At 63.7% G+C, this 20,299-nt stretch overlaps 2 protein-coding genes across 7 annotated transcripts in view; both read left to right on the top strand.

The window, feature by feature from the left end:
- The first annotated feature begins 499 nt into the window (after window positions 1–499).
- On the top strand, window positions 500–10,551 carry FGR (FGR proto-oncogene, Src family tyrosine kinase). Of its 4 annotated transcripts, none has more exons than XM_059868653.1 (13): window positions 500–684; window positions 4,459–4,519; window positions 4,761–5,013; window positions 5,107–5,209; window positions 5,491–5,589; window positions 5,746–5,849; window positions 5,920–6,069; window positions 7,024–7,179; window positions 7,699–7,878; window positions 7,970–8,046; window positions 8,120–8,273; window positions 8,987–9,118; window positions 9,347–10,551. In XM_059868653.1, the coding sequence occupies exons 3-13, from the start codon at window positions 4,773–4,775 to the stop codon at window positions 9,553–9,555; spliced, it is 1,605 nt and encodes a 534-aa protein (XP_059724636.1). In that variant the 5' UTR covers window positions 500–684; window positions 4,459–4,519; window positions 4,761–4,772; the 3' UTR covers window positions 9,556–10,551. The 4 variants fall into 4 exon arrangements, with proteins under 4 accessions (XP_059724636.1, XP_059724634.1, XP_059724637.1 ...); XM_059868651.1 differs by lacking the exon at window positions 7,024–7,179 and adding an exon at window positions 6,493–6,657; XM_059868654.1 differs by lacking the exon at window positions 7,024–7,179.
- A 6,395-nt stretch (window positions 10,552–16,946) lies between these two features.
- Window positions 16,947–20,299, top strand: part of AHDC1 (AT-hook DNA binding motif containing 1) — a 50,249-nt gene continuing 46,896 nt past the window's right edge. Inside the window, exons 1-2 of one of the 3 annotated variants that reach the window (XM_059868599.1) lie at window positions 16,947–17,063; window positions 17,562–17,682. Coding sequence is in view for 1 of the 3 variants with exons in the window: in XM_059868596.1 (XP_059724579.1) it covers window positions 17,547–17,682 (136 nt within the window). In the remaining 2 variants the exon portion in view is untranslated. Of the gene's footprint in view, window positions 17,064–17,219; window positions 17,238–17,495; window positions 17,683–20,299 lie in introns of those variants that run through there. The other 2 variants (XM_059868600.1, XM_059868596.1) reach the window with 2 other exon arrangements.

Genomic DNA, 20,299 nt, shown 5'->3' with positions numbered 1-20,299 from the left:
ATGGCAGGGTGTTCACTGCCCCTCCACGGGTCTGCCCTGCCCCTAGGAGCCTGTGCCAGCAGCACGGGTGGCTGCTGTGCGTGTCCTGCCACCGGACGGGCCCCTTGCTCCTGTCCTTTCAGGGCCACAGCGCTGTGTGCGCAGTCTGATGTCTCTTTGTTGTCCCCTGCCGGGGGCGCTCCCTCGGGGGTCTCAGGGGGCTGTGCCAGGCTCTGGGGACGGGCGCTGGCAGCCCCGCCGTGGCACGGGCTGGATCCGCACATCCCCCGTAAATCCCCGCCGGCAGAGCCTGGCCATCCGCGCCAGTGTCTCCGGCTGCTGGGGACCAGAGAGCCCCTGACGCCTGTTCCCGCTGCAGCAGCTCCGCGGGCAGGCTTGTGGTCCCCGCGGTGGCCCGGAGGGTGACCCGGAGGGCGATCCAGCAACGGCGGGGCTGGCTGGTACAATGAACCATTGCTGCGAGCGCGGGGAGGAAGGGGGGGCGAGGGGAGGGGAAGCTCTTGCTCGGCTGCCAGAGCCGCCGAAGAGACAGGGGAAGCTCACGGCCGGGCGCTCCCGCTCTCCCACGGCTGCCGCCCCCGCAGCCCCAGCGCTGGCCGGAGCGGGGCTGCCGGTGGTCCCGTCGGGAGCCCCGTGCGAGCCGGGGGTCCATGCCAGCCGGAGCAGGAGGGCTGACGGCAGGAGGTACGTGTGCGCTGTGAGGTGCAGGGTGTGGGGGGCTCAGCCCTGTAACAGCGGTGGGGGGGGGGGTCTCAATCCCCTTGCCGTGTGCTGCTGGGAGATGCTCCCTCCGAGTGTGGGGTGGCTCTGGGTCCGGGGGAGGCGGCCACTGAGCTGTGGGGACAGAGAGTCCCGCGGCAGTGATGGGGTCTGCTGGGGGCCTGCTCTCACTGTGCCCTCACTGCTTCCCTGGGAATGCCCGAGGTGGGGAGGAGACCCCCGTCCTCGTCATCCTGGGGGGCTGCGGTGTGTGTGTGAAGGTCTGGGGGCACCCACCAGCTCCAGCTCACCGTCCCGGCACTAACCGGTGGTGACACCACGTCGGGGAGCCTGCGGAGCACATGGTGCCCTCACCGTGCGGGACCTGCAGGCTGGGGAGGGGATAGGACACCCTGGGGGGGACACACACACCTGTGCCCTCCGTCCCTGCAGGTGCCCGTGGGGTCCCGGCCCAGCCAGTGCTCCGGGGCGATGTTGCAGGCTGAGCTCTCCGCGGCTGAGGCTGGAGGAGCTGCAGGGGCTCAGGCCCTGGCCGGAGCGGATGCTCCCCCCGGTCCCTGCAGCTCTGCTTCGTCCCTGATCCTTGGTGTGTCCCAAGGAGGGACAGGAACTCGCTGCTTCCTGCCCTGCACAATTCCCTCCCCACCCCGCTCCTCCCGGGACATTGTATTTGGAGCCCGGGCCGGCTCCCTCCCTCCGCCCCTGCAGCCCCTTGGATCCGGGAATTGCTCTTCTTCCAGCGGAAATCCTGCTTTCCCAGCCAGCGATGGGGCTGGAAGGCTGGGAAAGGGGGGCTCCCTCTCCACTGAGCATCTTGTGCTAGGGAGAGGGGCAGGGGACCCCTCTGTCATGGGTCCTGTGGCTCACAGGTGGGCGTGCAGAGATCACTTTTGGGGGTTGGCAAGTCCTTCAGTTTTCATCCCAGGGAATAGCCCTGCTTGTGGGCATGCAGGGGATGGGGTGCCATCCCTCTGTGCACCCCTTGTTCTGGAGAAACCTGCTCCCACTGGGAGCCACAGGGGACTCACCAGGCACTGGGTGAACTGGGAGGGCTGGAGCTGGAGCAGGGCTGCATCTCCAGGTATCATTGAGGTGGCCTTGAGGCTGGGGGCAGTGGGGAAGGGGCAGGGACACGCCACCACCTGCCACAGAGCTGGAACAAGGAGCAGATGGGGCAGGCAAATGTGGTCTCCTGTCCCTTCCCCAGGTCTGTGGGGTCCTGGGCATGGGATGGTGACACAGCTCCAGGTCCTGTGTCCTAATGAGCCACCTTCCCCTTCTGTGCTGCAGCTGCCTCATGCCCAAGTCTTCCTGCTGAGACCAGGGAGTTCCAGAGCCACAGGGGGACAGAGGAACCCCGGTGTCACCAGGCTGGGCTGTGCAGCCCTCTCAGTTCCTCTTCCCAGGGAGCAGGAGCTGGGTCTGCATGGAGCAATGCAGGATGGCAGTGTGGGACAAGGCGTGGAGGGATCCAGAATACCCGGGGGGCTCCAGCCCTGCTGTCATCCCTGCCTGACCCTCCCAGCTGTCACCACCCCAGGGCACGAAGTCCTGCCAGTCCTTTGGCCCCTTGATGGCCACAGCACCATCTTCTTCCTCCCCCCAGCCCACACCATGCTCCTGCTGCTTCCTCTTCCCACTGCCTAGCTGCCGTGTGGGTTCCTCTGGCAGCCACCTCCTGCCCAGGGCACCGTGGCCCCCTCAGCCTGGCAGATGCCACCATGGCTTGTCCCCACAGCACGGGGTGTGACATTCCCAGTACCCCCATGGCTCCATGAGGCTGCATCCCCCCAGAGCCTGACTTCTCCACTGCTGTTCTCCCAGGAGGGGAGTGGATGCAGGGCATGGAGGTGACCCCAGGGGTACCTCAGCACTGTAGGTGACATGTGGGGGGACAATGGAGTATGCAAGGGATATTGTGCCCTGTCTAGCAGCTGGGGATGGGGCTGAGCTGCCCCGTGTCCCAGGGGCCTGGGGAACAGATGGATGGGCAGTCGGGGATGTGGCTGCTCCGTGTCCAGCCCGGCCCGGCGGGACAGGGGTGAGGAATTGGCCGGGGCTCAGCGCGGGCGGGACCTGGCAGCTCGGTGGGGACTGGTGCCGGGGGAGCCAGCACGGGAAGGGCTCAGCTGCCATCTGCTCCCCGGCTCCAAGCAGCTCCTTTTGGGAGAGCTGGAGCCAGACAGCACCACGCAGCCATCGGACACGGCACCAGCTGCGTCCCCTTCCCCTGGGCAGCGTGAGGGGATGGAGCCACCCTGGGGGGAGCTCACAGGGCTCTTGGGTGCACAGGGAAGGGGAAGCCTGGGGGCAGTGCTGCTGCACACCACCCAAACCCTTGGTGCTGTGGCACAGGGGGGTTCCACTTGCCTGGAAGATGCTCCTTGCCATCCCCATCCCTGCTGGCACCTGTGGCAGCTCCAGTGTTTGGTCAGAGCTGAAATTCAGCAAAATGGGAAGTTTCTGAATGTGGTGTGGGGGTGATTCCCACCCAGCGGGGACAGGGTTTGTGAGAGCCAGGGTTGTTCATCAGTTTAAATAGCCACTAATTATCAGGAATAAAACCCCCAACCAGCCGAGTTTCCTCAGATTTGGCAATGCTGCCCTGTTGGCAATGGCTGCAGCCTCGCCACACCACCAGTGTGAAAGGCAGAGATGGAAGGGGAGAGCTGGGCTCTTTCCACCCTTACTGGAGAGAGGAAAGGGAATCAATAGCCATGATTGGGAAAATTGGCCTGAAACATCTCATCCACCCCAACCTTTGTCTCCTCCTGCTCACTGGAGTGCAGAGGGCAGGACACCGTCCTGCTCCTTCCCTCTGCTCTCAGCTGGAGGTTGCAGACTGGAGTGCTCTGCCCGGTGCTAACTGGGCAGACTGGTGTGGGTGGTTGTCCAGCAACCAGGGCAATAACCGGGCTGGGGTGGACGTCTCCATATAGCCATAACAGGAGAGGTCTGAGTTCCTCCTCCTCCTCCTCCTCCTCTGTGAAACCTTCTGGCCATATGTGGCCGGAAGAGCCTGTCCTGACCACAGCGATGTGAGCGGGGACCTTGCTCCCCAAAACATCCACTCCCCACCAAGCAGAGGGTGTGGGGACACTTTGGGGTCCGGCTGCCCTTCAGCCTCGGGGACACACATGCTCTGAAAGGACATGAGCAGTGTGGTGAGGACACAGTGAGAGAAAAACCCACTTGAGGATGTGGTTTCAGCCCACACCGGGGTGTTGCAGCCCTTGGAGGAATGCTGCAGCTTTGTGGGGGTGTTGCAGATCATGCAGATCATTTTAGCTCATGCAGGGGGGTTGCAGCCTGTGAAGGGATATTGTAGCCCATGCAGGGGTGTTGTGGCTCATGCAGGGGTATCACAGCCTATGCACAGGTGCTTCGGTCTGTGCAGGGGTGTGGTAGCTCAGGCAGGGCTGTTACAGCCAGTGCAAGGGGTGTTGCAGCCCATTGGTGTTGCAGCCCGTGTAGAGGTGTTGTAGCCCATAGCAGGGGTGTTGCATCCTGTTATGGGGTGTTTCAATCTATTCAGGGGTATTTTAGCCCTTGGCAGAAGTGTTTCAGCATGTGCAGGGGTGTAGCAGCCCTGGAAGAGGTGCTTCAGTCCGTGCAGAGGTGTTGCAGCCTGTGCAGGGGTATTTTATCCCATGAAGGGGTGCTGCAGCCCATGGGAAGGGTGTTTGAACCCATGCAAGGGTGTTGCCCCCCACCTGATGCCCTCCCTGGTGTCCACAGGCGACTCTTCTCCTCCCTGGAGTGACATGGAGCAGCTGGAGTGACCTGAGGAGCCGTCGCAGTGAGTGGGGCCGCCATGGAGCACCCACGGGTGCCAGGGGGACGTGGGGCCCCCGGGCAGCACAGCCCTCCATCAGCAGTGCCACTGCCCGTGCCCATGGGACCCCAGTGTCCCCCTGCTGCCCAGTGTGCTGAGCTGGGGGGTAGCAGGGTGCACCCAGGGCCTCTCCCCACGGTGCACTGGTACCCGTGTGTGCCCCCTGCCAGGGGGGTGCGGGGCTCACGGACCCTCTGTCCCACAGGCGGTGCCCAGGATGGGCTGTGTGCCCTGCAAAGAGAGGGGGGCTGGCAAAGGGCAGGCAGGGGGCGAGGGGGGCTCCCTGCAGCCCCCTGCCTCCCAGTACGACCCCGACCCCACGCAGCCAGGGGCCATCTTCACCCGCATCCCCGACTTCAACAACTTCCAGGGGCCAGCCGTGCCCTCGGCCCCGTCCTCGGCGGAGCCGGGGGGCTTCACCTCCAGCGTGCAGCCAGCGTGGAGCGGGGCCGTCTCAGGTCAGCGGGGCGGCTCGGTGATGGGGAGAGGAGTGCTGCCACACCCCTGGGCTGCGACTTCGGGGTCACCGTGGTCCCTTCCGTGTGCCACAGGTGGGGGGGTGACACTCTTCATTGCCCTGTACGACTATGAGGCCAGGACGGAGGATGACTTGACATTCCAGAAAGGGGAGAAATTCCACATCATCAACAACACGTGAGCCCCCCCCGGACCTCCTGCCACCCCACCAGCCACATGCCACCCCGGGGAGGTGCCTTGGTGCCTTGGGCAGACCCCGCAGGACTCAGGCTGGGGACCCAAGCTCTGTCTGGGCTCCATCACTCAGTACCAGGGCCAGTGCCATGGCTTGAGCGGTCCCAGCAGAGATGGGTGAGGGAGGGCGGGGTCCGGGGTGCTGTGTGCAGCGTGAGGAGGCACACGGTGGCGGGTCTGTCTATCTGTCCCTCCTCCTCCATGTTCTCTGTTTCCCTGCCCAGAGAGGGGGACTGGTGGGAGGCCAGGTCACTGAGCTCGGGAGCCACGGGCTACATCCCCAGCAACTACGTGGCCCCTGTGGACTCCATCCAGGCAGAAGAGTGAGTAGCGGGAGAAGAGGGATGGAGACACACCCCAACCCCACCTGCCTCAGGCCCAGGTGTCCTTGTGAGCCCCAGCAGTGCCGCAGTGCTGGCGTGGGGGTTCCGTGGTCCCCTCCTGGTGCTTTCCTGGCGCTGAGCCCCTCACCCTGGCAGGTGGTACTTTGGGAAGATCGGGCGCAAAGACGCGGAGCGGCAGCTCCTGTGCCACGGCAACTCCAGGGGCACCTTCCTCATCCGGGAGAGCGAGACCACCAAAGGTACAGGGACAGGGCTGGGGACACCAGGGGTTGTTCCCCACATCCCTCCCTGACCCATGTCCCCACGCAGGTGCCTATTCCCTCTCCATCCGGGACTGGGATGAGGCCAAGGGAGACCATGTGAAGCACTATAAGATTCGGAAACTGGATAGTGGGGGGTACTACATCACCACCCGTGCCCAGTTCAGCACCGTCCAGCAGCTGGTCCAGCACTATATAGGTAGGGTGGGGTGAAGGGTGCAAGGGGGGGCAATAGGAGGGGTAGGGAAAGCTCAGAAGACCCTTTGGTAAGAGACTGGGCTGATGGGGTTGACCTGGGGAAGGAGGGGGCTGTTCTGTTGGTGGCATTAGGGGGCTCCTTGAGAGTCTCCCCTTTTCCATGCCCAGGGTGCAGAGAGTTCCCACTGTCTCTGGTGGGTGGGCATGACCCCGTCCCCGGATGCAGCTGGGGGGACTGGGGGTCCAGCCCAGACGGGGGGGGTGCAGGGCTGTCCCTGGGGCAGGTGGAGGGGGGTGCCTTTCTGTGTTGGGGGTGACTGGGTGATACAGGAGCCTTGGTGATGTCTGGGGCGGTGGAGGGGAGCAGAGGGCTGGGGGGATCTGTGCCCACATTGACTCCTGTCCCCCTGCTCCCATGCTGCAGAGCGGGCAGCCGGGCTGTGCTGCCGCCTGGCTGTGCCGTGCCACAAGGGAACCCCCAAACTGGCCGACCTCTCAGTCAAAACCAAAGACGTGTGGGAGATCCCCCGCGAGTCCCTCCAGCTCCTCAAGAAGCTGGGAAATGGGCAGTTCGGGGAAGTCTGGATGGGTAGGGCCGGGTGGGCAAGCCAGGGCAAGAGGCAGGGGGGACATGGGGGTACCCCCAGGCCTGGTGCCCCACTGGGAGAAGCTCGTGCCTGCCAGGACAGGCTGAGCGACACCAATTTGCTGGCATGAGGAATTATCCCATGTCCTGCTCTGGGTTCACAACGGCTCCCCCAGGATGCCCCATGTCACCTCTGCATGGGCAAGAAGACCCCCACTGCAGATGGGACCACCACAGCACCAGGCCAGGGGGTCCCACCTTCGTCATCCTCTTCCTCTGGCATCACCTGCTTCCTCCGCTCATGCATGCTGCCTTCATCCCATCACATCCCCTCCCTCCTCTTCCCTGCCTGCCCCTGATCCCCCACAGAGTACAATGATGGGTTGTGCCATCTGCTCACCCACCCGTGCCCTGCTGTGAAGCCCCAGACCCTGGGATTAGCTAAGGACGCCTGGGAGATAGCTCGGGAATCCGTCACCCTGGACAGGAGACTTGGCATGGGATGTTTTGGAGACGTGTGGATGGGTAAGGCTGCCCCGGCCGGCCAGGGCTGGGGGAGCACAGCGGGCAGGAGAAGCTTCCTTCTGTCCTGGCAGGGAGCATCACAGGGTGCCAGGAGGTACCTGCTGGTGTGGGGGAGATTGAAACGGCACGGAATCTATGAAGGGTTTGGGAATGGGGTGAGTTGGTACTGGGGTGAGGGGAACTCCTTGTCCTGGGTGGGATGCAGTGGGATCACAATCCCTGCCCAGGGATCCCTTCCTTGCCCTGCCCTGATTCCTTATCCATCCATCCATCCATCCATCCATCCATCCATCCATCCATCCATCCATCCATCCATCCCTCCATCCCTCCATCCACCCATCCATCCATCCATCCATCCATCCATCCATCCATCCATCCATCCATCCATCCATCCATCCATCCATCCATCCATCCACACAAGCATGCAAGCATGCAAGCACACACTTCTCCGTTCACACACCTCTCTGTCCTGGGCTGGCTGTCCCCTGGGCTCACGGTGACTCTGTGTCCCCAACGCAGGGACATGGAATGGCACCACGAAGGTGGCGGTGAAGACGCTGAAGCCAGGGACCATGTCCCCTGAGGCCTTCCTGGAGGAGGCTCAGATCATGAAGCGGCTGCGGCACGACAAGCTGGTGCAGCTCTACGCCGTGGTGTCGGAGGAGCCCATCTACATCGTCACCGAGTTCATGAGCCAGGGTGAGCAGGGGCACTGCCGGGCACGGAGGGCTCAAAGGGGGGGCACCCCTGGGTTTTGGGGGTCTTTGATGGCGGCTCCTTCTGCCTGCAGGCAGCTTGTTGGATTTCCTGAAGGACGGGGGCGGTCGCTACCTGAAGCTGCCCCAGCTGGTGGACATGGCTGCCCAGGTACTGGGGGGCTGCTGCAGGGTGGGGGCGCCCCGGGGTGTGCTGGGGGTCTCCAGCGCTCCGTCCCCCTCAGATTGCGGCGGGCATGGCGTACATCGAGCGCATGAACTACATCCACCGCGATCTGCGCGCCGCCAACATCCTGGTGGGAGACAACCTCGTCTGCAAGATCGCTGACTTCGGCCTCGCGCGCCTCATCGAGGATGACGAGTACACGGCACGGCAGGGTGGGAGCGCCCACGCTGCGTCCCCTGCTGCGTCCCTTAGCCTGGAGATGGCCATCCCTGGGGCTGGGTGACCTGGGCTTGGATGCCCCAAGTTAGGGTCTGCCAGGCTGTCCTGGGCGATGGACACCCCAAATTTATGGGTATCTTAGGTGATGGATGCCTTGGATCACCGCAGGGAATGGCTGTCCTGGGCGATGGACACCCCAAATTTATGGGTATCTTAGGTGATGGATGCCTTGGATCACCCCAGGGAATGGCTGTCCTGGGCGATGGACACCCCAAATTTATGGGTATCTTAGGTGATGGATGCCTTGGATCACCGCAGGGAATGGCTGTCCCCGAGGACGGGTGTCCCAGGGAATAGGTACCCCCAGGAGACAGGTGCCCCAGGGCGTGGGTGTTTTGGTTGATGGATGTCCCAAGTGATGGGTACCCCAGGGGCAGCGTATCCCCAGTGCCCTGGGTGCTGGGTGTCCCGTGTGTGAGCTGCCCAGGCAGAGGGTGTCACGGGTGCTGGGTGCCCCTCGTGCAGGGTGCCCCCGTTCAGGGAACCCTGGGCACAGGACACCCTCAGGATTGGGTGGTTCAGGTGCTGGTGCCTCTGGTGCGGGATGTCCCAGGTGTGGGCTGTCCCCAGAGGTGGGTGCACTCGCTGCAGGGTACTCTGGGTATAGGTGCAGCCCCAGACATGGCTCACCTGTGTCCCATTGCAGGTGCCAAGTTCCCCATCAAATGGACGGCTCCAGAGGCTGCACTTTTTGGGAGGTTCACCATCAAGTCAGATGTCTGGTCCTTTGGCATCCTCCTGACGGAGCTGGTGACCAAAGGCCGTGTGCCTTATCCAGGTATGGCCCACTGGGGCAGGTGCACCCCGGGGTGGGCTGGGCGGGGCACAGACTGGGGCTGACCTCCTCAGCGAGGCTTGTCCCGTGCCTCAGTTTCCCCCTCAGAGGGACCAATGCTGAACTGGGCTCCTACCCAAACCACAGGGCAGTGCCACTCTGTGCCTCAGTTTCCCCACTGGCCCGTCCCAGGGGGTGCTGTCACTGAGCAGGAGGGTCCTTGTCCCGCAGGGATGAACAACCGAGAGGTGCTGGAGCAGGTGGAGCGGGGGTACCGCATGCAGTGCCCGGGGAGCTGCCCCCCTTCCCTGCACGAGCTGATGGTGCAGTGCTGGAAGAGGGAGCCCGAGGAACGGCCCACTTTCGAGTACCTCCAGTCCTTCCTCGAGGACTATTTCACTGCCACCGAGCCCCAGTACCAGCCCGGAGACAACCAGTGATCCTCTGCTGGCGCTCCCAGGAGGCTCTGAGGTGGCTTTGGGGCGAATCTCTTTTTTTTTCTTTAGAGGTGGTTGCTTCCTTTGTCTGTGCCCCCCAAAATTACTTTAGGGGGGTGCTCAAGGTGGACACACGGCTTTGCACAAGGATGCTGGACTCAGAGAGAAGACAAAACTGTGCCCCCCAGCCCCCCCCTCCCCCCACTCCCTTCATTGCCTTCACACCCAGCTTTGAACCTGAGAAGGGCTTTGGCTGCAGAGGGGACTGTGGGGAACCCCCGTGAACCCCCCAGACACCCCCAGACCCAGAGAGTAGCAGAGGGCTTGGGGGGAGCTCCCCATGCCAGCCCCAATCTCTTCTGGGAGCACAGGGGGGTGGGGTTCAGCCCCCCTAAGTCCTGGCACCGACTGTGGGAGGCCATCTCAACCCTCCCTGCCTTGGTATCTCCTTTAATTTATGAGATTTTAGTTGCCTCCTCCAAGCAGCCATCGACCCCACCAAGGGATCCCAGTGCTTGAGGGACCCCCTTGTCCTCCACCTTATTTCCTCTGCTTTTTAGTCGAGCCAAGTCCTGAAAGCCAAACACCCACCCTGCTTGCACTGGGGGGACAGGGACTCCTGACAGGGGGACACCAGGAGTGCTGGGGGCCCAGGCAGGCTGGGGGCAGCTCTGCCCCAGGGGCTGTTCCCTCCTGCCCCGCGGGGGCAGGACGAGGGTACGGGATGGGGCAGCCCCGCAGCCCTCGTGGCTGCAGCTTGGCTCTGCCCTCTGTGTGTCAATGTGAATGCAGGGTGCCCCCCTGCCTGCTGCCCCTCCAGACACCCCCATTTTGAGTGGGGCCCCAGTCCTGTGCCCCGCGGCCAGCACCCCGAGGGCAGGGCTGTGGGCGGGCAGTGCCGTGGAGGGGGAGGGAAGGGCAGGGCAGGGCTGATTTGTTGATTTTTTTTTTTTTTTAATGAAGTCTGTAAATACTGAGAAATAAAACCTTTCTAACAAACTGGGGGCAGCCCGGCTCCTTCTGGCCCTGCCCTGCCCCAGGAGAGATGAGCTGCCCCAGGTGGGCAAAAGCACCGGGGGTGCTTAGAGCTAGGGGCAACGCTGAGCTACAGGATTTGGGGTGGGAACACCCATCCCGGGGGGCGGGGGGGCTTCCACGTTCAGCCAAGGCAGGACTGAGTGATGCCCCCTCACCCCCTCCAGCCCCAGGGCACAGGTTTGGGGGCTCCTCCAAGGGGGGGAGCAGGGAAACCCCCCCGCCCCCAAGGCCATGTGGGGAGGGGACGCATCAACTTCCCTTGCAAATAAAAGCCTGAAAACGCTGGGTTGGGAAGAATTTGGGTTTGAAAAGCCGCCCCCATGCAGAGCACCCTGCAGCCCCCCAGCACTCCCCAAGAGGGGACTGTCCCTCCTGCCAGCAGTGACCTGGAGGGGTCCTGTGCTGGCAGGCTGGGGAGGAAGAGGTTAATTTTCCTTGTAGCTTGGCCTCCCCAGCAGGGCCCAGCTGTGCCGGTAATGAATTCCTCAGCACTGATGGGAAGGAGGGACTGGCCCCCACCCCAGTCCGGGGGGCTCAGGCTGTGGGGAAAATGCTGAGAAAATCGGGAGGGGGCAGGGGGCCAATGCTGCTGGGTTTGGGGACATGCCAGGGGCTGTGGGGATATGCTGAGGTGTTTGGGGACATGCCAGGAGGCTTGGGAACATGCCACCATCCCTGGGTACCCCCAGGCATCTTCACAGCTCCGGCTTCACCCCAGCTCCTACAAGGGCATTTGAGCCACACGGTGGTGGAGTGGAGCAGGGCTGGACGTGCCCCTGCTTCCCCATCCCAGGGAAAAATCCCTGGGGAAGGGCCAGGCCCCCAGCCAGGAGGGTGGCAGGCTGCCTGGGGCTGGGGGACAGAGCAGATTGCATGGCAGGGACAGGAGAGGCAGGGGCTGGCATCAGGCAGCCCCAGGCACAGCCCTGGTGCCTGATTGTGGCCGAGGGCTCTGAGCTCCACACCTAGGGCTGGGCCCTGAGGGACACAGCCAGGGCCACCCCATGGCCACGGCCCTGGCACTGCCATCCTCTAACATGTGGCACACACAAGCTCTGGCACCCACCCAGCAGCCCAAACCCCCTCTCCCTCTGGGTGGGCACACACATCTCAGCCAGCCAATGTGTCCCTTGTCCCCACAAGCACGGGGACGTGTGCTGTCCCCCTCCATCACTGAGGGGGACAAAAAGCCTTCAGACAAGGGGAGCACCCCAGTCCAAACCCAGGCACGGCGCTGGGACAAGGCAGGGTTGGAGTCCCCAGTCCGTACCCACTGGTGCTGGGCAGGGTCCATTTGATTCATCCCCAGTAATTACAGTCCCTATTTAATCCCAGGGCTGGCCTGGGGGGCCATGGGGACCCCAACCCCATCCAGGGAGCGATGGACCGAGAGGTGCTTCTGGACGGGCCCTGGTGTGTGAGCTCCAGCTATGCCAGCCCCAACTCCATCCCTGCTCCTGCCTATTCCCACCCTGTTCGTTCCCTCTCCTGCCCATTCCTGCCTGCTCATGCCTTCAGAGGGGCTGATCCCACCGTTCTCTGTCCAGCTCCAACTTGAAACGATGCCACCCTTCCATGTTCCCAGCCAAGGCCCCTTGTCCCCAGCAGTGCCAGTGGCAGGAGGGGGTCAGGACCCGTGCAGACTTGCCATGTGCTTCTCCACCCACGGTAACCCCTGTGCCACCACGGTCATGTCAGCAGAGTGTGTCCCCATTTTGCTGTCATTGCTGTGAAAGCTCCTGGCGATGTGGGGCCCGAGACTGCAGGTGCCTGTGGGAAGGGGCTGAAGGGGGGACCCCGTCCTGGTCCCCATCCTTCCATCCTCCCCCTCCCCCAGCAGGAGGGGTGAGGGGCGTAAAGGATTTTGCTGCGGGGTGACCATGGGCTGGGCTGGGCAGGGAGATCGATTTTATGTTAATGCTGAGGGGTATTGATCAGGGTGGAGGGGGGACTGTGGGTGGGCACAGCCTGGGATCGCCCTTCACAGAGCTCCTGCAGCTCCCAGCAGGGCCCACCCTGGGGCCAGCAGCCATGGGGAGGTGGGCAAAGAGGTTAGGACCCCTCCAAAGGTGCTGCAGGCTTGTTTTTGTTTCAGAGCTGGCATTGGGGGCTTGAGGGGAAGAGCAAAGCTCAGGGCTGGGGGCCGTGCTCTGCCCCCTTCCCCTCCCGGCTGGCTGGTCCCTGCAGCTGCAGCGTGTCCAGAGGGGGGAGAGCAGCCCAGCACCCCTTCCCTGGCCCTGCCCTGCGCCCGAGGGTCTGTCCAGAGCTACCAGGTCCCCCCGGTGCTCTGAGACCCTCCTCCCCATGGCGCTGAGCCCCCTTGCCCTGCTGCTGCCCACACACCGTGCCCAGCCCAGGTGGCCCGGCTCCGGCCGGCTGCTCTGCCAGCCCGGGCCAGCATGGGGGGGTCTGGAGCCAGTGAGCCCCCCCGGTGCCAGGGCACAGGTGTGGGGATGCTGCAGATGGCCGGCGCTGCAGAGCCTGGCACAGGCAGCCGCAGCAGTGCCACCCTCCCCAGGGGCCCCTCGCCCCCAGGTGCTGCTGGGGACCCTCGGGGCCGGACAGGAGCCGTCCCCACCCACAGCAGGGCGGGGGCTTGTCCCTGTGCCCCCTGGCCCCAGCTCCCCAGGGACTGGCAGAACCCGCAGAGCCCTGGGTCGTGGACTGGAGCCACATCTCCGCGGCAGCAGTGGCCAGACAACAGTGGAACATGGCCAAAAATGTGGGTTTAGGCTTGACCAGGCTTGAGCTTGCCGGTCCAGGCCTGCAGGCACTGTCCCCTCAGAGGGGAAACTGAGGCACAGACGGATTTACCTGCAATCACCCAACAGCTCAGCAGCAGTCACTGTGAGGGGACACCTTTTCCCACAGAAAAACAGCAGATAATTGGGAAGAGCCGTGCACTGACAACAGCAGCATCTGTGACAGCATCTGTGGGGGAGCAGCAGGATTTGGGGGCGGGGGTTTTCTGGGTGGGGGAATGGCCGGGTGACAGAGCCAACACAGGAGATGGGGACGGGCACAGCAGGAGCCTTGCTCTGCTGCCCACGGGGCTGCTCAGAAATGGTTTTGTTGGGAGAAATCGGGAGTGGTTTTACTGCTGCTCCAGGGCAGCCTGGTGCTGGAATTCAGGGATGGATTGAGCTTTTCTGCCGCAGTTACCTTTATGGAGACAAAACCCGGCTGGCCACAACTCTCCACAGACGTTGGAGGGGCGGGACCCCCCCTCCCCCCAAACCCCCTCGGGGTCTCTGGCCTGCGCTCCCGCAAGGGCAGCTCCTGTGTCCCCGCACAGCATCAAACACCTTCCTGTGTCTCCGAGCCCTCTATCCCCGTGCCCTCACCCCGCTCTCCCCCACGGCACCCCACTGCCTCCTACCCCTGGTCCCACCCCGGGGAGCTTTCGGGGTGACAGCTGCCAGCCCCCAGCCCAGCCCGGCACATCCTTCGGGGGCCAGACCCAGGCAGCTCGCCCTGGCCCCGGGCACGGGGGGGCTGCTCGGGGTGGGGAGGGGGTGGCTTGCGGGGACACGGACGGAGCTAGGGACAGCGGTGGCGAAGCAGCCACTAGATGGTAGCGTAAGTCCACGCCAACGCTGCTGACACAGCACTTGGCTGGGAGAGCGCGCCCGGCTGACCCGGGTGGCCCCGGGGACCCGCCCCCGCCACCCACCTCCCCGGCTAAAATGAAATCCTGGCAGGGCTGAGCGCTCGCGGAGCTGTGGCACGGGTGGCATGGGCACGGCTCACCGCCCCCCCAGTGTCCACTGCCATGGCTGGAGCCATCTGTGCCCTCGGGGACAAGTGGGGGACCCCGCTCCCAAACCCACCTCTACCCCAAACTCAGACCCCAAACACACCCCCCAAACCAGCACAGGGCACGAGCCTGACGTGGGAGGGACCAAAGCCAGGCCTGGGGACGAGCAGGATGACCCACAAGGCACCCAGCTCAGTGTGGGGGTGCTGGGTACCCACGGGAGTCTGGCAGGGCCGGGTGGGGGTGTCCCTCCCCCTGCAAAGCACCTCATTTAACTCCTCATCCTCCCCCAGCCCTGCCTGGGGCTCCATGCCAGGCTGATATATATATTTTATGATAACTATAGAGATGCACTTCAAACCTGACAAAGGACTTTGACAGTTTTAAGCATCTCTTTGATTAATACATGACCTTTTAATGCTTTGGATTAAATTAATAAATCTTTTACATTCTAACCCATTCTGCTTGCAATGTCATGGGTTTTGCACGACCTCTCTCTCTTCCCTGCCCTGTCCCTCTGTCCCTCTCCCCCCGCCCCTGCACAGGTACAGTAATCCACAGCCTTGCAATATTCATGGGGCACAGAGCCCTGCAAAGAGAGAAGGGAGGGGATACTCCTCGGTGGTTTTTTTTTTTTTTTTGAACCATCCCTAAAAATAGCAAGAAAATTCAAAGCTGACATTCAGGGCGAGGGGACGAGGAAGCCTGCAAAGTTGCTCACTCAGCCACCAGCAATTGCAGCGATCCTGTCTGCGTGTGCAGATTCCTCTGCTGACCGGGCTGGAGCCCAGGCCTGCACTCTGCTCGGCTCCCAGGAGCAGTGCAGCCTGCTCCCCATCCCTGCCCAGGGTGTGCAGAGCCCAGCCAGCCCCAAACCCAGCCCTCTGGTCCTGCTGGGCTGCACTCAGGGGACAGAGCTGCACCTTTCCAGTTGCAATAGGTCGCAGCTGGAGGACAGCTCTCAAGCTCACCAGTTTATCCCAGTTTAGCAGTGAAGCTGGGGTGAGCAGTGTGTGTCTGGAGCTCAGATTCCTTCCTCGCTGCCTGTTGATCCAAAAACACGCGTGAAACCCCAACGTGCCCCGCGCAGGCGAGGCAAAGGGCTGCTGTAAAGCCAGGTGCTGTCTCTCCCTGCACCCATGTGTTATTCCATCCATGACTCACGTGTTATTAGCAGCCAAGCAATATTCCCAATTCCCTGGAGTTAACCCTTCACTCGTCACTCACAAAACCACGATGTCATAACAAACATCACTAGTATTATCTACTTTAATTATATTGTATCTACCCAGCTCCGGGAACATTAACAGCGACGGCGACTTGGTGCTGGGGAGATGCTCCATGGAGCTGTGAGGAGGGAGGTTATGAGGTGCTCAGGAAGTTGGGAGGCAGCTCCCTGCTCTGCCACCACTGTCCTGAGGGGCCTTGGTCACCACCTTTCCTCCTGACATTCCCTTTAGCACATGGCCAAGAGGGGACACAAAAAAACTGGAGGCACAGGGTGTTAGCAAACAGCAGGGATAATGCCAGGTCTCAGAGAGAGCTTTAGATTTAAAAAAAAAAAAAAAAAAAAAAAAGAAAAGAAAAAAAAAAAGAGTTACAAGTTGGCAGGGGGTGGGAGGGGGGAGAGGGGGAAAGGAAAAAAGGACGTGGTTGGCTCCATGGGCACACTGGGCTCCGTGGGCACTCTGGGCTCCATGGGCACACTGGGCACACTGGGCTCACTGGGCTCCGGGGACACACTGGGCACACTGGGCACACTGGGCTCACTGGGCTCCGGGGACACACTGGGCACACTGGGCACACCGGGCACATTGGGCTCCATGGGCACATTGGGCACATTGGGCTCCATGGGCACACTGGGCACACTGGGCACACCGGGCACACTGGGCTCCATGGGCACATTGGGCTCCATGGGCACACTGGGCACATTGGGCTCCATGGGCACACTGGGCACATTGGGCTCCGTGGGCACTCTTGGCTCCATGGGTACACTGGGCACATTGGGCTCCATGGGTACACTGGGCACATTGGGCTCCATGGGCACTCTGGGCTCCGCGGGTACACTGGGCACACTGGGCACACTGGGCACACTGGGCACACTGGGCACACTGGGCTCCGCGGGGTGTGTGAGGGCTCAGGGGTGCTGCCCTGGAGACAGCGATGAACCTGCGCACCCCCGATTGTGGGGAGGGGGCTGCAGAGAAGGGTGTGTGTGCCCGAATCCTGCCTCCCTAAGGAGGGGGCGCGCAGTGCGGGTGCAACCCGGGAGAGGGCAGCAATGCCCCGCGCATCCCAGAGGGACGGCGGGGAGCGGGGGCAGCCGGGGGGTTACGCTTCCCCCAGGGTGTCCCCCCAAAGTGTCCCCTCTCTGCAAGGATCCCCCCTCCCAGAGCGGCGCTCCGCGGCCGCGCGCCCATTCGCGCCCCTCCCTGCGCGCTTCGCAGCGACTGGGAGGAGAAAAAAGGGGGGGGGAAGGAAGGAGGGGAAAAAAAAGAGGGGGGGGAAAGGAAGGACTACAAGGCCCGGCATGCCCCGGCGGTGCTGCACGGCTCCCCGGGGTGCCGGATGCTGGCCGTGCCGCTGACAGCGGAGCGAAGCGGAGCCGCGGTCCCCGCCGCGCACGGAGAGAGGAGCGAGGGGCTGGGCGCGCCTGGCCGCCGGCTCTGCTCCCCCCCTTTTATCCCAGCCCCCACAAAGCCGGGAGCGGCAGAAGGCAAGAGAGAGGGAGGAGGTGGTGGTGGAGGAGGAGGAGGAGGAGGAGGAGGAGGGAGGAGGAGGAGGAGGAGGAGGAGGAGGAAGGGGGGAGGCAGCGGCAAGCTAGGGCTCTGCTGCGCTGTGTCTTTCTTTGCTTTCCGCAGGCGGCGAGCGGCGGAGGCGCAGAGGGGAGGTCGGTTCCCCTCCGCCTCCCGCTCCGCTGCCTTTTGTGTGTGTGTGAGAGGCGAAGGGGGGGGGGGAGAAAAAAAGAGGAGGAAAAAAAGGGGCAAAAAAGGTGAAAAAAAGGGGAGAAAAAAAAAAAGGAAAAAAAGGGGGAAAAAATAAGCTGAGCGGTAGAGGGGAGAGAAAATCCCGGAAAAAATAAAATAGAGGGGTGGAGGGGGGGAGAGGGAAGGAGGAAAGAGCAGGCAGGGGACGGAGGAGGGGGCGGGCTGGCAGGAGCGGAGTTGCCTGGGGAGAATGTGAGCAGGAGGCGCTGGAAATGCTCTCGTTGAAGGTGGCGAGCGGTGCCGAGGGCTCCGGGACCCCCGCGGCCGGTCAGGACGCAGCCCAGGCGGGCGGCAGGAGCCTCCCCAAGCGGGCGGGCTCCGAGGGGCGCGGAGCGCAGGAGCCGGCGGGTGAGTACCGGGGACCCCCGCCTTTGTGTGGGGCTGGGAGGGGGGGAGGACACACGGGACACCCCGTTTGGGCAGAGCGGGGGGGGGAGGAGGCGGCGTGTCGCGTGCATGTGTCCCCCCCCGCGCCGTCCCCTCCGCTGAAGTTGCGCGGCGAGTTGGTGCCAAATTGCCGGAGTTTAATGGCACTTGTGGTGGGGAGGGGCGTGCGGGCGCGGGGGGCCCGGGGCGAGCCCCCCATTGCGCGGGGACTGCCATGGCCGCGAGTTCGGCCGCCTCCCCCTGGACCCCCCCCAGCTCTGCCCCCCCGGGTGCGAGCGGTGAGTGACAGCTGTCAGAGCCGGCTCCGGCCGCTAGAAGGCAGAGCCTGTCAGCAGCGCGGGGGGCTAGGGGGGCTCCCCGGAGAACAGGGGGACCCCCCGGGGCACAGCCTCCCACGGCCTTCCCCGGCAGGCCGGCTCGGGGGAGCGGGGGCTGCCCAGCGGGGGCACTCCCGGGAGGCTGCGGGGCGAGGGGCGCGCGGGAGGCTCCCGCCAGCCCCGCCGGTGAAGTTGCGTGGTCCGTGGCGCGGGGTTCGGCGAGCGGTTGTTACTCCCGTGCCTGTCATCCCCCCTCTGATTTGTTTTTATCGATCAGCTGATTTACCCCCGCCCCCCCCCCCCCGCGCGGCCCCTCGGTGCTTGCGATAGGGACCACGGGGACCACGGGGGACCGCGATGGCTTTGGCGGGGGCTGGAGTCGCCCCACAGGGTCACGCTGACGCCAGACCCTCTGTGCTTGATGTCCCCAAGGCCGACGCAGGTGGAGACACCTGAGTCCCCGCTTGTTTATGTGCTGGGGGGACGACGTGGCTGTGCCCACGACCAGGTGGCCTCGTGCATCCAGCCCGCCTGGCCGTGGCTGCCAGGACAGCCCCCCAAAAGCAGCGGGGTGAGCTCATTGTGTGCCACAGCGCGCGGTGGAGTCACTCCAGATTTATCCTGGCGTGACAGAGAGCAGAAGCGAACCCCCGGGGCGCCGGGCACAGATCCTGCCCCGCTCTCTTTCCCACCCTGCTGCCGGCGTGGTCTGAGTCGGGGGCGCGTGGTCCAAACTGGGGCCCCGTGGTCTGAATCGAGGCCCCCCCTCCGAAGCCTCTCCCCCTTTCCTCGCCCCCCCAGGTGTCCCCTTACACTGGCTTCTCCTGCTGGGCTGTGGAATTTGCAGGGGAGGGTGGTGGTGGTGGTGGGGAGCGGGGGGTGGAAGAGGAGGGCGGAGGGGGGGGCTGGAGAAGGGATGGCGCGGCGCCAAATTCCGCTCTGCCATGTCTCTGTAACCTGAATAGGCCAACTCCATCCCCGGTGCGAGTCCCCCGGGGCTCTGCCGCGCTCCGATGCAGTCAGGCGGGAGGTGGCTTTCGCTCGGCTCCTGGCGTGTCCCCCCTGTAGCCCGGCAGCCTCAGCCCGGTTCCCTCCCGGACACCGGCCGGAGCCACCGCCGGGAGGCGGCCGGGCAGGAGGTGGAGGTGGTTTGGGGGAGAGGGGTTGGCACCGTGGCGCCCACGGGGTAGCCAAGGACATCCCCGGAGCGGGGCGGCCGGCAGAGGAGAAGCCATGGAAGCCCATGGAAGGTTACGGGAAGCCTGGGGGGGCTGGCGCTGCCCTGGCCTCCTTAGAGGAGGCAGCAGAGACCCGGGGCAGGCTATTTCTGCTGAGATCCCGAGGAAAGCTCTGGGAGAATTGTGGGCTTCTATAAATAGTGTGTGTCAGCCGAGTGGAAACAGGGCCTTGAAATGCTCCTGCTATTCTCCCGAGTGCTTGGAACCAGCTCTTGGTAAACAGGGCAGCGGTGGGGAGGGCTGTTTCCTTCTTCCGGGCTCGGTAACAGGAGCGGGAGGGATGTGGGGGGGATTTTTGCCTGGTGATATGGCAGCGTTCCCCCCTGGGGCCGGCCGGCTGGATGCTGGGCTGTGGCCGGGCTGCCCGGATGCGGGATGGCCCCTGAATGCGTCGCAGATGTGTGTCCTCCCCCACTGCCGTCCCCTCCCCGCCTCACTGCCCGCCAAACTTCGGGGCTGGGATGCGCCGTGCGCTCCGGCCGCGGTCCTTGGGGAGCCGGTGATGCTGGGGGAGCTTTTTGGGATGTGAGGGCTCAGCTGGCCGGGAGATGCTCAGCACACCCCCTCCTCTGCCGGCTTAGGGGTGCATGGGGTCACAGCCTGGTTCCCTCTCTCCCATCCGTGTCCATCCATCCATCTGTCCCAGCTGGAGTTGTTCCCGCTCTGCCTCGGGGCACATGCTGAGCCATGCCTTGGCCCCGTGCTGGAGGGCAAGGATTTGATCCCATGGGACCTTCCCAGGCGTGTCTGGACACCCAGGGTGCTGGGGACCTTGTTCCTCAGGGGGCTCTGCATGCAGTGGGGACATGGTGACATGTTCCCAGGGTGTTTGCTTGGCTCTGGGGCCCATCCTGGCAGTCCCAGTGCTGTGGTGAGCGTTCAGCTTCCCACGAGGACCTGGCATCGTGCTCATTTGTCACCACCCCTCGCACCCACACCCCAATATTCACCTTGTGCTGCAGACACTGGCTTGAAAGCTGCTTTGTTATTATTTTCCTTAAAAATAACACAAAAGGGAAATAA

This window comes from Haemorhous mexicanus, chromosome 27 (genome assembly GCF_027477595.1).
Source record: "Haemorhous mexicanus isolate bHaeMex1 chromosome 27, bHaeMex1.pri, whole genome shotgun sequence".
Classification (NCBI taxonomy): Eukaryota; Metazoa; Chordata; class Aves; order Passeriformes; family Fringillidae; genus Haemorhous; species Haemorhous mexicanus.
This window is presented reverse-complemented; position numbering and strand designations above follow the sequence as displayed.

Excerpts from the sequence above, each read along its gene's own strand:
- FGR (XM_059868651.1), top strand. The coding sequence starts at position 4,773 with ATGGGCTGTGTGCCCTGCAAAGAGAGGGGGGCTGGCAAAGGGCAGGCA. Across the intron at positions 5,590-5,745 it reads GACTCCATCCAGGCAGAAGA|GTGGTACTTTGGGAAGATCG; the intron begins GTGAGTAGCGGG and ends TCACCCTGGCAG. Across the intron at positions 5,850-5,919 it reads GGAGAGCGAGACCACCAAAG|GTGCCTATTCCCTCTCCATC; the intron begins GTACAGGGACAG and ends GTCCCCACGCAG.